Source organism: Anabas testudineus, chromosome 6, assembly GCF_900324465.2.
Source record: "Anabas testudineus chromosome 6, fAnaTes1.2, whole genome shotgun sequence".
Classification (NCBI taxonomy): Eukaryota; Metazoa; Chordata; class Actinopteri; order Anabantiformes; family Anabantidae; genus Anabas; species Anabas testudineus.
The window spans coordinates 4,000,699-4,016,043 of NC_046615.1; the positions used below are offsets into that span (position 1 = coordinate 4,000,699).

Here is a 15,345-nt window from a genome sequence, read left to right on the forward strand (position 1 = left end):
TGAGGAAATGTGCATCTGCAGAGGATTCTTCACAATTCTGATCTGTGCAGGTTGTCCTTAGAAGACCTGTTCTGAGACGGTTACATTGCATTGATGCATCCTGGGTTTCCAAATACAAATATGTTTGAATTGATTACTGCAAAGGATGGGATACAAAGAAAAGTGGACTTTCACAGTTTGGATTCATTAAAACTCATCAGACTTTTAAAGACTTTTTTACAAACCAAACCAAAATAACATAAGATATAAACTTAATTAAATTAGCTGTTGGACATTTATTTTAGCTATAGTCGTGTTAATCAAGGACAGGCCTCTTCATGTTATCCATACAACACACCAAATTCAAATGCAATACCTGTCGTGTGTTTCGTTTCTTCTTGTCTTTTCATGTTGTCGCCCTTTGCATTGTTATAACTGTCTTTGCAGACATGTTCAAGCACATACACATGCAGGAAACAAATCCTTAAGACATTCCACTGAGGCATACACACATCTGTATCTGTATCTGTATCTGTGTTGGTGTGGATCTTTTCTGGTTGTGGTTTCATTTCTGTCTGTGTTGAGACCAACTGTAATAAGACAAAATCATTTCCCTCTGGGATTAATAAAGTTTGAAGTTTGAAGCTTGAATTATGTAGTGATCAGGAGTTATTTCAGTCCCATGTTGTTGCCAGTAAGAAGTCATTCAAGAAGGTTCCACTGTGGAGCGGATGCACAGTAACACAAAGCGTTGTGAATCAGTAATGACTGCATGGCTTATGTTGTTCAGTATTAATAATACAACAGGCAGTTAAAGCAGATGTGGTTAACTGAATTCTGGCTCCACCTGCCTTCTCATTTGTGTATTTCAAGCAATTGGCTCAGTAAAAATGAGGACAGGTCCCCTCTGCTATTTTTGTGTAGAGTTAGGTGTTGAATACAATGCCTCACTAAGTCACTGATAAATGATCACTAAATGAACTGGTGGTTATGAGGTGGTTCGAAGACACACACAAAAACAACCAAAAAACTGAGTCCTGGGTGGGACAAACAATGCTTTATTAGCATGTTGGATGGACATTCAAAGACAAGTATCAATGTAGTTGATGTGATCAGTGTGGTATTCATGTGGGGAACAGGTGACGTCATTCTGCCTGGAGTGAAGAAATGTTACAACCAGTGTAGTTCATCTGTGGCGAGTTGAGAGTGTAAAGTATGCAGTAAAAACTTTAGACGACTAAAAGCAAAGTGTTTGTCAAAAGGAAATAGTCTAAATATCTTATCAATCGTTAGAAACATTATAAATAAGTGAACTTAATTTAAAAAACTATTTGAAGAGCAACAGTTGGAGTTGGTCCATCAAACCAGTCCAGCTTCCCCTCCATTAGGATCCAGTTGTCCATTGTACGTTACAGGATCTCCTCTCTATACACACGGTGGATATAAAAAGTCTACACACCTTTTATGTTTGTCTTTGTGCATCAACATTAAAAACGTTAAAGCAACTTTATAATATAATAACACCATTAGTTCACTGCTCATTTTTTCAAATGACATTTTAGTGATATCAATTAGACCGTACATGGTGTAAATCTTTAAAACTCCCTATGAGCCCTCAGCAAGGCTGACCTCAGTTACTGGAGGTAAACAAATGTCTTTTTTTTATTCCGCTATTAATATTAGAAATCTAATATTTATTGTCAAGCCTAAGAAAACTATTTGAAATATTTAAAAAGGTGTGAAGACTCTTTGCATCCACCGTCTCAGGACTCAGTTGCAGTGTAAAAGTCAGCATGCACTAATCTCTTGTCTTATTTTTCCTGGTGTGTGCCATACAGTTGCTTAACCATTTTAATATTGTTTCAACTGTGTCAGTAGCACCGAGTTTGAAATCTGTCAAGTGATGAAAATTGTTAATACTTGGCCAGATTTTTATTTATTAAATGTTGACATGTGGGAAATCAGTCCTGGCTAAACATTCTGCTACCTTTATTCAGAGTAAGGAATTGACGTCCACATCTGGCAAATCTTAGCAGATTGACAGAGGTGCCCTAAGCACTCAGTTTACATGAGATGACAATTGTTTAAGTAATATGCCGTAGCTTTATTTCACCACACGAACGTGAGGTTGCTATTGATCCTGTATAATTCTTAAGTGAGCTGAAAAGTAATTTTTTCAGTAATTGACAAGTTCACTGTCAGTGTTTTCTCCTTCCATTCAATGTGTCCACAGGTCTCTGCCTGATCTCCTGGCATGCCTTGGACCCCTCTGTAGCTCTCCTAAATACTGCCAGACACTGAGCCGTTTCCTGGGTCAGGAACACTACTAAAATGCTTGCAGATATGTTTGATTATGAGAACTGATGCAGAGTACGGACTGATTTCCTACTCTGAGACATTAGATAAATAAAAGTCCCGATCCTTGTCTTGTTGACTTCATCTTTAATCATATACACTACGGTTCAAAAGATTGGGGTTGCTTAAAAATGCAAGAAAATACTCATTTGCAGCCGTGCTAACATAACATACCAAAGTTTTTCAATGATTAATTAGCCTTTTACATTGATAAGCTTGGATTAGCAAAGACAACATGCCATTGGATTAATGTTAGCTGATCATAGGATCCATGTAGATTCTCTGATCATTAAAAACATTTCTAAGCGACCCCGAAATGTTTGAAGTAGTGCGTCTTACAATTTCTTTCATAGTTTTGTTAGTTTCATACTGTTTATATAGTCAGTAATATTTATAGAATGGAATATGTTTGTACTCTGAAGTATGGTGAGCATAACACTATGTGTTTGTATTTGTTCTAAAGCACAGGTATTATATTGGCTTGGGTATCAGACTGTTTCAAGTTTATGCAAGATGACTACTGTGAGGTTACGATTATGAGGCCTGAGATTTATCAAATAAGCAACACTGTGAGTTTATACAACTGAGATGGCAGCCAGGGTTTTTGGATTAGGTCACCTTGACGTGCAGGCTCTGAAGGGCTGGCTTTACACGCTGATTACAGATCAGCTTTCTAATCTTTGTTCTCTAAACCTTAACTGTTACTAGTGAGGGAAAAATGCCAGACTACAGACCACTCTCCACATCACGCTTCCTCCACATTGTGGATTTTACATGTCTGTGTCAGGGCTTTCCCCCGCTGTCAGTAATGTCTGCAGAATCTTCTGGTAGAATGGGGAGAAGACCAGCTTGTTGAAGTTCACGAGGCGACTGAAGCGAACAGCGAGCTCCTTCAGCTCCCTGCTGACTGGAGCCAGGCCTCCTGGGAGAGGAGGCGGGGTCTTATGTTGACTGGACTCCAGGGAAGCCAGGAGGTAGGTCTGAACCCTAGATTCTGAGAGGAGGAGAGGAATTCCCCGTCACCGCCAAATAAATATGAACACAAACCACACTTAATCACATGCTGTGCTCCTAACCGGCGTCACTGTTCTTACCCATCAGCTTGCGGACAGTGTTGTCTGGCTGTATGGTGGCTGAGATTTGTCCCTTCAGAGTGTGTCTTCGGTCAGCAGAGAATGGAGAGTAGCCGTGCTGGCTCAGACACTGACCCAACTCTACACACAGTTTTTCTCCAATGGTCGCTAAGGCCTCCTGCACACTGAAAGACCTTCGAACCAGTGAGTAGAAAATTATGGAAGTTTAACAACTTGGCTACGAGTTTTAAAACTTGCGCTATTAAAAAGGAATGTTGCATAAAACACTGAGAAGACAGGAGCATTCATTTGCAGTTATTGACGTATTACTACTACCTACTCTCTGTTTAGCTCAGCCGGTGGCAGTAGATACATTTACATTGAGTTTTTCTGTTTCTGCTACTTTGTACTTTGACTTCACCTTTCAGAGGCAAATATCATCACTATACTCTACTACTACATTGATTACTCCAGGTAATCTTTGCAATCCGATTATTCATTTGAAATAATTATCTTACTTGTAATAATGTTTCTACAGTGTGGCTTTGTTACTTTTACTTAAAGCTACAGTATGCAACCTAAGCCAGCAGAGTGGATTGCATTTGTGCATTAACTCCAATAGAATCCACTCTGCTCTGCTCAGGCCTTACTCTCTTGGCTCTGCTACACTCTGCCACGCTGTGCCCAGCACTTCAGGTAGTCGTTTTAAAATTGCATTACCTGAGAAAGCTCCAAAACGTACTATTTAAGCAGAAGTGATTAAAACTCTCTGACTGGTTAGAAGGAGGAGCCTCTTTTAAAAACTTTTAAAAGCAAATATCTTTGCAGTGATGTTCAGGGATTCTGGGTCTCATCAGGCTTTGACAGCAACTCTCCAAATTAATATTGATGATCAATAAGATAATAAGAATCAATAAAATAGTTACATATTGTATGATCTCAGGACACCAGTCAACACCAGTGTCACTATCTGACAAATGCTCAACTACAATTGGAAGTTCGTAAACGTAAAGTTTCGTAGCCAGAATTCTAAAACAATGAGTCTAAAATGCTCCTTAGAGTTGAGGTGAACTGCAGAGTAGATAACCATCTGTAAATTAGGTACTACAAACAGCCCCATTTTCACTCTACTGAGTCAGGTGAGCCTGCATTAATATAAAGATTTTAATTATACAGCTTTAAAAACCTTTCAAACCACACACGCACCATTAAACAGAATCTTTTAAACATATCCAAAGGGAGGACATTTGGGGCTAATCAAAGCTTAGAGACTCAGTTGAAAGGCTCATTCAGATGGGAACCACTACACTCAGGCTTCACCAAAATCCAGTCAGAGAGGTCTGAAAAGTAGTGAAATGAAACCTGCCATAACGAGCAGAATTGTCCAGTGTAGCTACAAAGTGTGTGTGATTGTTTTCTACTCACGGTGTATGCATGTCTGCAAGCATGATGCTGACTGTGTTTTTGAGCATCTCCATCAGGCCGGGCAGGCCTGAGATGGCCTCCCCTGTTGTAGTGTAGATGATGAGGAGCACAGAGGACAGAAGAACTAACCGATCAACCTCCTGCTGCATCTCCTGGAAGCGGACCTGATCCATTAATACTGTCTGTGGAGACATGAAGAAGAGGAGGACGATCTATGGGTTCAAATTGCAAATACAAGAGATGATACTCTTAAAAAATGACGGAACAGAATACAGAACTAATGCTAACAAAGAGACCGAATGCCTACAAGGTTACTGGACTGAGGGTGTGTACCTCTGGAAAAGGGTCTGACTCGTGGTCCCACCTCAGCAGGCGTAGGTAGGCATGATTATGGACATTAAGAGGGAGGAGTGAAGAAGGGTCACATGAGGCAGCACCAACACTATCTATGCCAGGCTCGCTCAAGCATTTCACTGTATCCTCCAGCCACTTCTTAGTGTAGTCTAAGGCATCTAAACAACAACAACAACAAAAAAAATTGATTCATTATGACTCATCCCCACTCACTATGTTGCTCAGCATGTCAAATCATCATCGTACAAACCTGTGATTACTTTTTAATGACTGAGCTGGACAGTTTTAAAGACAGTTGGTCGAGTGCAGCCTCACATTGAGAATCATGTGTTTCTGCCTACATAACAAACGTACTGCAAGTGTCCTATCTCTTATTGATGTTGTTTCCACCAATTTCTGGTGGAAGGAGCTAGCTCTTTAGTTGCTATAGCTCCACTACCTGATTGACAACTTTTCTTTTTGCCATATAGAGCTGGACTGGCATTGTACCACAGGTTTATCAGATCTAAAAAGAGGGCTGCTGTGCCTGGAAGCTTGATACGAGCAGAGTTTGAGTCTAAAGAGGCTGAACTGCCCTCTGGAGCTTAGGAATTCTCTGTGGTTTTATCAGAACAATTGACCACATTAACACACATACTATGGAGATCCTTGCTTTGCAAATTTCAAAAATCTGAACAACATCCTGAACATGCACTAAAAGCACCGTACAAATTTAACTTTACAAAGAAATGTCTGAATCTCCTACTGAGACACTGTAATCACAAAGATGCTGTATCGCTCGTCATATTTTGTCTCGTTTGTTTTTTGATCCAGGTGAAATTGATGCCCTACATTCATATGCACCATATACATCAGCCCAATATATAATCCTGGCAGTCATTTAATCGAGCGAAACCTCCTTACTAGGTTGTTTGTCCAGAAATTCCTGGAACTTGTTTCTCTCATACTCAACAGACTGCTGCATCAGATGAGGCCTGATGCTGCTCAGGGCAAAATTAGCCATGTCCACTTTCATCAGGTCCAGAACAGAGAATATTGCCCTTAAAAAGAGAAGAACATATAGTACATACAGTACATATAGAAGGAGACAGTTCTAATGAAACAGTACCCCGTAGAAACAGCCTCAGCTCAACGTTTAACTCACTTCTCATTAAGACTTACTAAAATAAACTAAGTTCTGGAATATGCAGAGCTAACAATAGTCTCTTATTTGTCCCTTGGCTTACTTGAGCAGAGGCACAATATCTGTGATCTCCTTTAGCTTGTTGATGTCCTCGTCTCTGCAGGGGGCGCACAGCGAGCCCATCATCCCAACAATGAACTGGGACAGTCGACCGATGTCAAGAGCTCCATTCTCAGCCTGCTGCTGGATTAGAGGCAGGTCCAGAACCTCCTCGATGTGGGAACGCAGACGACCGTGGCCCGGGAGCAAGAAAGACAGCAGTGTCTGATAGAAGACAGGAAAGACAGAACAACTGAAAGAAGCGAGGGACTGACGTTGTACTGAATATGCAAGCACGGTGAAGTTCTACTCCCTCAGAATCTGAATGAGACTGGAGCCTTTTAATGCCTGATAAAACCACCTTCCTCACCTCTTTAATCTCAGAGAGGAGTTTGATGGCATGTCCATATGATGGAGGATCTTCCTTCAGCTGTGCTTCCAAACAATCCCAGAATGCTTTGTGCATAATCTCCTTCACTCTGCGCTCCAGACTGTACAGGGGCAAAAGAGGCATGGTTACTTTTACAGGAGCGGAGAACTTACTCATGACCAATTGAAGGGACAGTTCCACTATTAAATCCAGTTCTCACCTCCCTTTGGGAAGCTCTGCAGGTTTAACTTGGAAAGCCTGGTTCACCATTATCTCATGAGCCAAAGCCATGTTGGTGACCCCTTTAGCCGTCTCCATCAGCTCCTCTACAGACACAAATCTGGGAGGGCTGGCTGTAAGGGAGGGAAAAATCCATCTTTAAAAAAAAGACACTTCCATTGCACACATCATATATACCTAGCTCTTAAGGCTTAGGTAAGAGAAAATCTTTTCTGCTGCTAACAAACTGCATTTGAACTCATATACAGTGAAGGCAGGCACATAGCAAAGACAAGATGTGTTAATCCCCTCTAGACATCCTGCTGTCAGAGATCCCACAAAACCAGTGAAGACTCTATTCTCACACCTCACCTATAATCCAATTTCGAACTGACTATGAACACGAGTTTCCCAAACATTTGTAAACTGAATACCTGAAGCTGTTAAAGTTTTCAGAAAAGTCCAGGAAGGAATACAAGAGCGAAGTCAGTATCTCAGTCAAAGTCAGTCACGGTATTTACTCTCAATGGCACAGCTGCAAACAAAGGTTTAACTTTGAAGGTACATTTTTTGTGCGAGTTCTGGCAGAAAACGTTAATAAAAGGTTGTGAAATCTGAAGAAGACCCAAACTAAGGCTGGAAAACCTCCCTTGACTAGACCTCAAGCAAAGGGTTTTACTTTTCAGAAGATGTGCAGTGCACTGTGTGTGCTTTGCCTACTTGGCTTGTTAAGTTCATGCGGATCTGGATATAACAAACAAGACACTCTCAAAACCAGAACCACTTAAAATAATGCACGGCAGAACGAGTTATTGCAAAACCTACATTTTCATCTGCTGGACATGCTCTGAGGTGAAATTTGGCTTTATCCGCCCCTGAAGGAACGAACTTGTGAGGTTTTTATTTTCATTCACCGGAACATTAATGAAGGATTGTATGTGTTCCCATCTTTAAGTAAAGTCACACATCAGTAAAAACAGAGGAGCCCAGGGAACACACTCACAAGTAGGAAGCTATCATTCCTATTCTAAATGGTGCTGCAGTTAATGTCTCATCCTCACCTTGTGGCGTGTTCCCTCTGTGTGGGCTCGGGGTATTTGCTCGGATCCTCTTCCTCACCGTCTCCTCAGAAGCATCTTGCACCCCCTCTTCCTTCGACTCCTTGTCTCCTCCACCCTCATGCTGGTCTGCCTCCTTTGGCATGCTAGTGTCTGCAGGATAACAGTAGACTTGTTATAGTGTCCCCCAAGTGCTAAAAGACTGATGAGTGCCATTAGCACTTTGTGGGGCAGCTGTCACACTGTTAGGCAGTGTTACTGTCTTGTTATTACAGCACAAACGGGAGAGATGCAGCTTTGTTGTTGTGATCTACAGATGATGACATCACCTAGACTAGCGGAGGAGGGGGGAGAGGAGACAGTGCGATGTTAAGGCTGAGCTGGTGAACACGACACAGGTAAACAGAATAAATAAATCCTCACAGCCCTGTCTGCGGTCACGGTACTAACCTTGTAGCGGCAGCAGCCCCGAGGTGAGAGATGTGTGTGTTAGCTGCACAGCTCAACGTCGTACACAACGTTAGCTTTGTTCAGCGTGAACACGGCTCTCTGTTCAACAACAAACAGCTCGCTGCTCCCCACTTTTCACCGTCACGCGTTTGTTCACAACTTCACCGCCGCCAGACGCCGTCTTCCGCGGAACAAAGCCACCGTTTCATCCTCTTTAGGCTCCAGCTCGTTCGCGCCGCAGCCTCCGCGGATGGTTTACCGCTAACCGGGGGACTCTTCCTGGATTGGGTGGGGCTACTGTGACGTAGCGGGCGAGCCTCCACCCTCCCACACACGCGCGTCTTTCTGTAGTTGCGAGGACAGTCGCTGACCTTACAAATAGAAACAAAGACATGTGTACTCCACCCTATTGCGAAGTATATAGTTGTAGAAGGATCTAGAGAACAGCTGATCTACCTGTGCAGAGAAACATACAGTTAGATCTGGTTTTTATTCAATCACCAGATTTGTGAACAAAAGTTCAGATCATACTAATTACAGGAGACAGAAAAAGGAAACCGTCTGCAAAATGCTAGTTTTCTGCATAAACTGGTCATGAAACACCATCTGATCTTCACCAAACTCCTCAACTAATACAATACAGGTATGATTTGTCCTTGTATCATGCAGTGTCTTTGCTGAACATACCCATTAAACATGTGATGGTGGGAAAAGTAATTGCATTATGGAAACAGTGTTTTAATACCTGGTCGAGCCACCTCTGACAGCAATAAGCTCAAGCGAGTGCTTCCTGTAGCTGTGGATTAGATCTGAACAGCGTTCAGGAGGATTTCCTCAGACATATTCTTAGGACATCTGGTGTGAACAGCTCTCTGTTGAGTTGCTCTAAAATGTAGATTTATCCGTAGAAGTCATTCTGTAGTAGCTTTAAACTGAAGTTAAGGGTCATTGTCCTGTTGCATCACTCAACTTCTTCTTGCTGCTGTATCTTGCAGCCAGACACTTCTTTGCAACACTAGAACCAGTGAAATTCATTACTCATGTTTCCAAAACCTGCCACACACTGTAAAATAAACAACACAGAAAAGCTACTTTCATACGACACACAAGACAACTTTTTGTTTTAGCACATAATGGAAGTTTTATGAATTTGGTATTTTACCACTATAGAAAAAAGATGTGCCGCCTGTCTCTATTGTCACATGTTCAATTAATCACAAACCTATTTATGATTTACAATTAAAAGAGAAACACAGCTATGATTACACATGCATCATTCATTTATTTTGTTCCATGACAAAGCAAATACTCAGACAAATGCAACATGCTGTGTGTATCTTTCCTACATGAATCTTCACAACCCAACTGTAAGACATTAAAACCACACAGGCTTCATCGCTGGCTTTATTCATCTACAGCACACTAACCACAGAGTCTCCAAAGTACTGGTTGAATATCTCTGGGTGGGCCTGATAAAACTGTCGGAGCAGGCGCTTTCTCTCCTTTTCTGAGATCTTGGTGTTCAGGTGGATGCTGTTCAGCAGAGCCCACAGCTCCTGCTTGGTGGTCTCCTTAATCGAGTCAGCGAACGTCCTGCTGGGCGACTGCTGAGAGAACGGCGACCCTGAAGAACAGAGGAGAGAGTCACAGAGTTAACAGAGGGGGAATTAAAACGCTGCAAAGGAATAATCTAGTCACTTTAAGGTCACCTAACACAGCACTGCAGACAATAACCTAACATGAACGTTAGCCCATTACTCACTCTCCTCTTAGCTCTGGTCTAGTGTCAACCAAGCTTTTCAGACCACTGCCATATGAACTGCGGCCAACTTTTCTACAGATACATTTATAGCACGTTGTCTGTAACTTACACAGGAGGCGTTCAAAAATCCACTTGCTGTACTAAAATATTCAGCAACAAAGATGCCATGCCAAGAAAAATATGGCATGCTGAAGAAATCTGTGCTCTTCTCCTTTGGTAATTCCACACATTTGGAAACAGTACAGTACTTAGTGATAAATCATTACAGAAGGAAATTAAACAATTTCATAGACCTCTGCAACTAGACACATGGTGGTATTTCAATGAATTGAGAAATAAACACACCAAATGCCACGGAAATGATGGGTTGTTGGATATCAGAATTGAAAGAACTCATCTACCAATAATCAGGGAAATCCCAGACGGCTGAGTGGATCCAAACCCAAAGAGTGCTGATGTGACATCTCAGTTTATCTGCTCCAGGTAATAAAGGTGTCATGGTGATATGAATTAAAGCCTGGGTGAAAAGTGTGGTTTTTAACGGAGTACCACATGTGTCTTCAGTGAACTCTGCTGCGATACAGCAACTGCTCCCCCCCGGTGAGATGGTAAGATTTCTACAGTACCATGCTCATATGTACTGCTCGGCTTTTAATGTTCTTCAGTTTAATGAACAAATGTGTTTTCTGTCATTTACCAGTCACATCGGGCAGCTTCTCTTGTACCAGGTTGGCCAGCTTGTCGCTCACTCCTTTGTGCAGAGCCCCTGGTATCTGGAGCAAAGACAACAAAACCTTGGTGGCAAATGATTTAAAGGCAGAAAATGGTTTGAAGATTACACTGGGTTTGGAAAATTGTCAGCCTTTTCTATTCAGCATCACATTTAGCCTTTTCACTGAAGCCCTAACACAAAATGCCTTCTATATGTAGCAACTCAATAGAGCAATTTGTTTATGCAAAAGGGAGTTACAGCACCACTGTATAAGAATCAAACAGGGCTACAAATCAACGGATCAACTGTCAGGGTCAGACTCTGGTTTGCAGCTAGAAGAGCTGGAGACATAAAGTTTGGACTTCATAGGATATATCTTACTGAGGTAGTGAAGATGTTTGTATTCAACTGGTTCTGGAGGAGCTTTTTCATCTATGCAAAACTAAGCCTAATGATGTCGTTGTGATGTTAGCAGTGCACTCTTGGCTTGGGCTTGGAGGGCTACAAACATAAGTTAACTAAGTGACGCATTTAGAGCATGAAGTTTGGAGACGTGACTGTTTACAGGTACAGAGGGTTTGATGAATAAATGCTTTTTGTTGCATTATGGGAAATGTAGGATGAAGTTATAAAAACTTTGGCCTGTGCTGCTTCAATTTTCTTCTTTTTTTATCTGTCTCTCTCCAAATGTATGGAGGGCCAACACTAAATAGCTGCATCACCCCTTTAAAGGAACCTGTAGTTTTTTCAGTAATAGTAAGAGTCCAAGCGTTCCCCTACCTTGAAGATTTCTTCTACGTTGCTGAGCATGAACACCACCATCAGGTCCTCTTTCTCTTTTGAAAGAGCCTTGCTGTGGACCACTGCTCTGAAGAAAGACCTCTTCACCGCCAGCCTGTTCTCCATCTACAGATTCATCAACATGTCTTCAGCGTCAAATGACAGAAAAGCACATGTGCTGCAACAGAACCCTTTTTCATGCTCTCTTTTCTATTCAGAAATATACCATACCAGAGTGGTGGCATTCAGTGTCTCCCAATTCTTTCAATGGACACTGAATAATGTATTTTCCAGCATAGCACCTAGCTGTGTGTGTGTCCCTCACCTCCTTGTCCAGTTTGATTCCTTGTGGATCAGCTGCCAGAGACATGAACGTCAGCAGCCTGTGCAGTTCCTCTCTGCAGATGTGCGGCAGCAGCTTCAGACACAGCTGCAGAGCCTCGAGAGCAGTGCCCAACTTAGCATTTACTGAGAAAAGCAGAGGTAAATGATACTGAGGCTACTGGAACAAAAAAGTGGACTAGTTTAGAAGTACATCAAGGCTGGTTAAAGCCACCGGTCCACTGACAGCTGGACTATACGAAGCTGAAGAAGTAGTATAGCTCTTACCCAGCAGGTCAGTGATGGCCGTGTAGATGTCGGCCATGTTCTGGGGCAGCAGTGGAGGTCTGTCTGCGCGGCTGTAGTGTTTGACCAGAGCCCCATAGAGCAGCAGTTTACCATGGGCCAAACCACTTTGGGAGTAATGAGGCTGCTCATCACTGCTGTGGCCTGGAGTGGAGAGGGAAATCAGAGGCTGCACTGGAGACAGAAATGGAAATTCACACGGCGCACATTAGTTCATACCAGTTCATATAAACACTGATACATGTACTTAATTAAACTATGAAAGCTGAATAGATAAAGATATTAGCACCCATCAAATCAGGACAATCATCAAACAGGGATGACTGATCCACCCCCACACACCTACCCATTTTGCCCACGTCTTGGATACCGCTGGCTGCTGGGACTGACTCACAGCTCTCCTGACACTGAGGAAAACAGTGAGGTAACTCCCGGCTCAGCTCCACCACTGGCTGATCGGGGAGGAAGTCCAAGCAGTCCAGAGCTGCACGGAGCCATTCATCCTCCCTGAGAAGTGAGGAATCCGAAGCATACAGGCAAATGTTTATTAGATAAAACTAACACGGAGTAATAAAGTAAAAGTAGTGATAACACTCTTTGGCTAAAGGTTAGGCAGACATACTGGAACATACACAGTTACAGTTTTAGTAGAGTACTAGATGAAGTCTCATGTCTGTCTGTGGGTTAAAGATGAGTGGTGTGAATGATCTCATGTAAGGAGTTTATTTCACTAAATATGAAGCTAGTGTTATTATTATTTATTTTGCTTAATGTATATGAGGAAATCATTTAAATTTCAGAATTTAAAGGAATGCAGGTTTTAAGCTTTGATCAGACGTTCTGACTTTCTCCAACTAAATTAAAACCTGCAGTCACATCTGTCACAAGTCGTCATGTCCGGCCTCAGCGCTGCGTCTCTAATCATTCATTTATATTAGGAATAATTCAACAGTCAAAACAGCCAGTGCTTTTTCAAATCCAAACCTACTGAGTGTCCCTGAAGGCCCTGAGAATCTGCCTGTCCAGGTGGTTGCTGCTGCAGGTCAGGACTTTGTTAACGTGAAGGGGAGATGAAGGGGTCTGGCTGCACTGTAGTATCTCCTCCAGTAGAGGAAGCTCCACCAGGTTCAACAGCCGGAGCAAAGTCTGCTCATGCCACAACTCATCCAGCACTGTGCAGCAGAGCAAAAGGAGCAAATCACACAGAGGTGGATCAAAAGCAACCAAAACGTTTGTTTCAAAGGAGATGAAACGAGCATGTGATAACGGGACTGACTTACACGCCTGTGGTACAGGAGTGCCAGGCTGCACTCTGCTGGGACTCAGGCGCAGTGCGTCCATCACGGGCTCCACTGACAGGCCGCCAGTCATAGGAGCGTCCCGCTGGTTCTCGTTCGTGGCTGTCTGTGTGAATTTGACAGGGGTGGCCATCTGAACGTGCGCCCCAGGTGAACATGTCTGATCCTCGTGCTGCCTGAAAAGCAAAACGCAGACAGTGGACAGCTGGTGTTGGCGGGACCTTCGAAAAATGACACGTCTGCGTCTCACCTGTCTGAAGGATCGCTGCAGAAGAGTTTCTGGATCCCATTCACGAGCAAAACTCCTTCCAGTTCATCAGCTGAGGGCATGGGAACATTTAGAAACCTGCGTGTGACGTTGTAAAGGCAGAAAAACACCACAACGTGAACACACTCGCAGCCCACACGGATCAGGAAGTCCAACCGAGAACTGAAGTGAACTAAACGTATCTCACCTGTACAGAGCGCTCTTGCTGTCCTGGAACTGGTCCTGCTTCTTCTCTTTCCCAAACACTTTGGTTCCCACTGACTCGAACACGCTGCAGTCGAGCAGCGCCTGACACACACACACCACTTTGTCCCGCGATACGCTGGCACCTGTAGTTTTTGATGAAACAAGGCTTGAATAGCACCTTGTTCAGTTCGATTTAGGCTCATGAATCAAAAGAGAAAAACAGAAAAGAGTTGGAGTATTTGATAAAACTCAACGTCCAACACACACACACACACACACACACACACACACACCTTCCAAGCCTTTAACGCGGTTCACATGTTCTGCCAGCACATCTACAGCCTCTGAGCCGAGGAAACAGTCACTGTGGGTCTTGAGGTGGACTCGTCGACGCTTCACAGTCACAGAAGACCTGAGGTGGGAGATGAGGCCACTCCACAAGCACGAAGACTGGACTGACTTACTGGTCGCTCCGTGGGCTGAAACACAGAGAGAAATCACACAGAAACAGGATCCAAGAGTCTCAGGCACTACGCTCATACTTCTCAGAGAAGCAGCACTGACATGAAGTGCAGATGATTAGTAATCAGAGAACAGTGGAGGAGAACATTTGTTGGAGAAAATGACCACAAGCCGATTATTAAACTAATTTAAATTAAATTGGGGACTGTGCCAGAGAAGAAAGGATGGTATGAAAGTCTTTGCGTTGGCACTGGTGCTCATCACTGAGCCACATTCCCAGCTGGGCGCACAGGCCTCTCTCACAGCACAGCCCCCTGTCCAGCGGACTCACTTTGAGGACGCACGCACAGCTTCTCCGCCAGGTTCAGCGCCGCAGCTCTTTCCTTTATTGAAGCCATGTTGACCAAGGGACGGGGGAAGCTTCGGGTGATGGAAAAGGTCGACGAGCAGGAAGTACCGCGTCCTTTTCCCCGAGCAGAAGCTGCATCCGAAAAGATGCAATTTGAGATTTGAGCCCCTAGATGGCACCAATCGCCAAGCTCACCTCTCTGTCGCAGGTATTTGGTTCTGTGCCTGAGTCGTTTAGTGGAAGCTGGAACGTCCCGAAGTCAGTGAAGTGAGCTCATAGTGAACTAGCTGCTGAAACACAGCTGGGAATTCACAGCGGCCTTCAAGTGCTCAGGGAAATTGTAGCTTTTTAAAAAATCTATTTTAAAAGCAGGCAGAGATGGAAATATCATTATTG

The 15,345-nt window shown here is 43.2% G+C and overlaps 2 protein-coding genes across 4 annotated transcripts; both read right to left on the bottom strand.

Moving 5' to 3' along the window:
• Positions 1-1,014: 1,014 nt before the first annotated feature.
• On the bottom strand, positions 1,015-8,801 carry tcp11l1 (t-complex 11, testis-specific-like 1). Its single transcript, XM_026365610.1, has 10 exons — positions 8,506-8,801; positions 8,059-8,208; positions 6,999-7,131; positions 6,779-6,899; positions 6,413-6,633; positions 6,090-6,226; positions 5,166-5,344; positions 4,833-5,014; positions 3,429-3,601; positions 1,015-3,328 (listed from the first exon to the last, which is right to left on the bottom strand). Exons 2-10 carry the CDS (start codon positions 8,198-8,200, stop codon positions 3,105-3,107), a joined length of 1,512 nt encoding a protein of 503 aa, XP_026221395.1. The 5' UTR covers positions 8,201-8,208; positions 8,506-8,801; the 3' UTR covers positions 1,015-3,104.
• Positions 8,802-9,785: 984 nt separating this feature from the next.
• LOC113165396 (DEP domain-containing protein 7-like) lies at positions 9,786-15,144 on the bottom strand. Of its 3 annotated transcripts, none has more exons than XM_026364827.1 (12): positions 14,932-15,144; positions 14,432-14,617; positions 14,140-14,281; positions 13,935-14,030; positions 13,667-13,860; positions 13,375-13,558; positions 12,733-12,893; positions 12,369-12,560; positions 12,085-12,227; positions 11,760-11,885; positions 10,965-11,040; positions 9,786-10,129 (listed from the first exon to the last, which is right to left on the bottom strand). In XM_026364827.1, exons 1-12 carry the CDS (start codon positions 14,996-14,998, stop codon positions 9,918-9,920), a joined length of 1,779 nt encoding a protein of 592 aa, XP_026220612.1. In that variant the 5' UTR covers positions 14,999-15,144; the 3' UTR covers positions 9,786-9,917. The 3 variants fall into 3 exon arrangements, with proteins under 3 accessions (XP_026220612.1, XP_026220613.1, XP_026220611.1); XM_026364828.1 differs by having other exon boundaries at positions 12,369-12,530; positions 14,140-14,287; XM_026364826.1 differs by having other exon boundaries at positions 14,140-14,287.
• Positions 15,145-15,345: the final 201 nt, after the last annotated feature.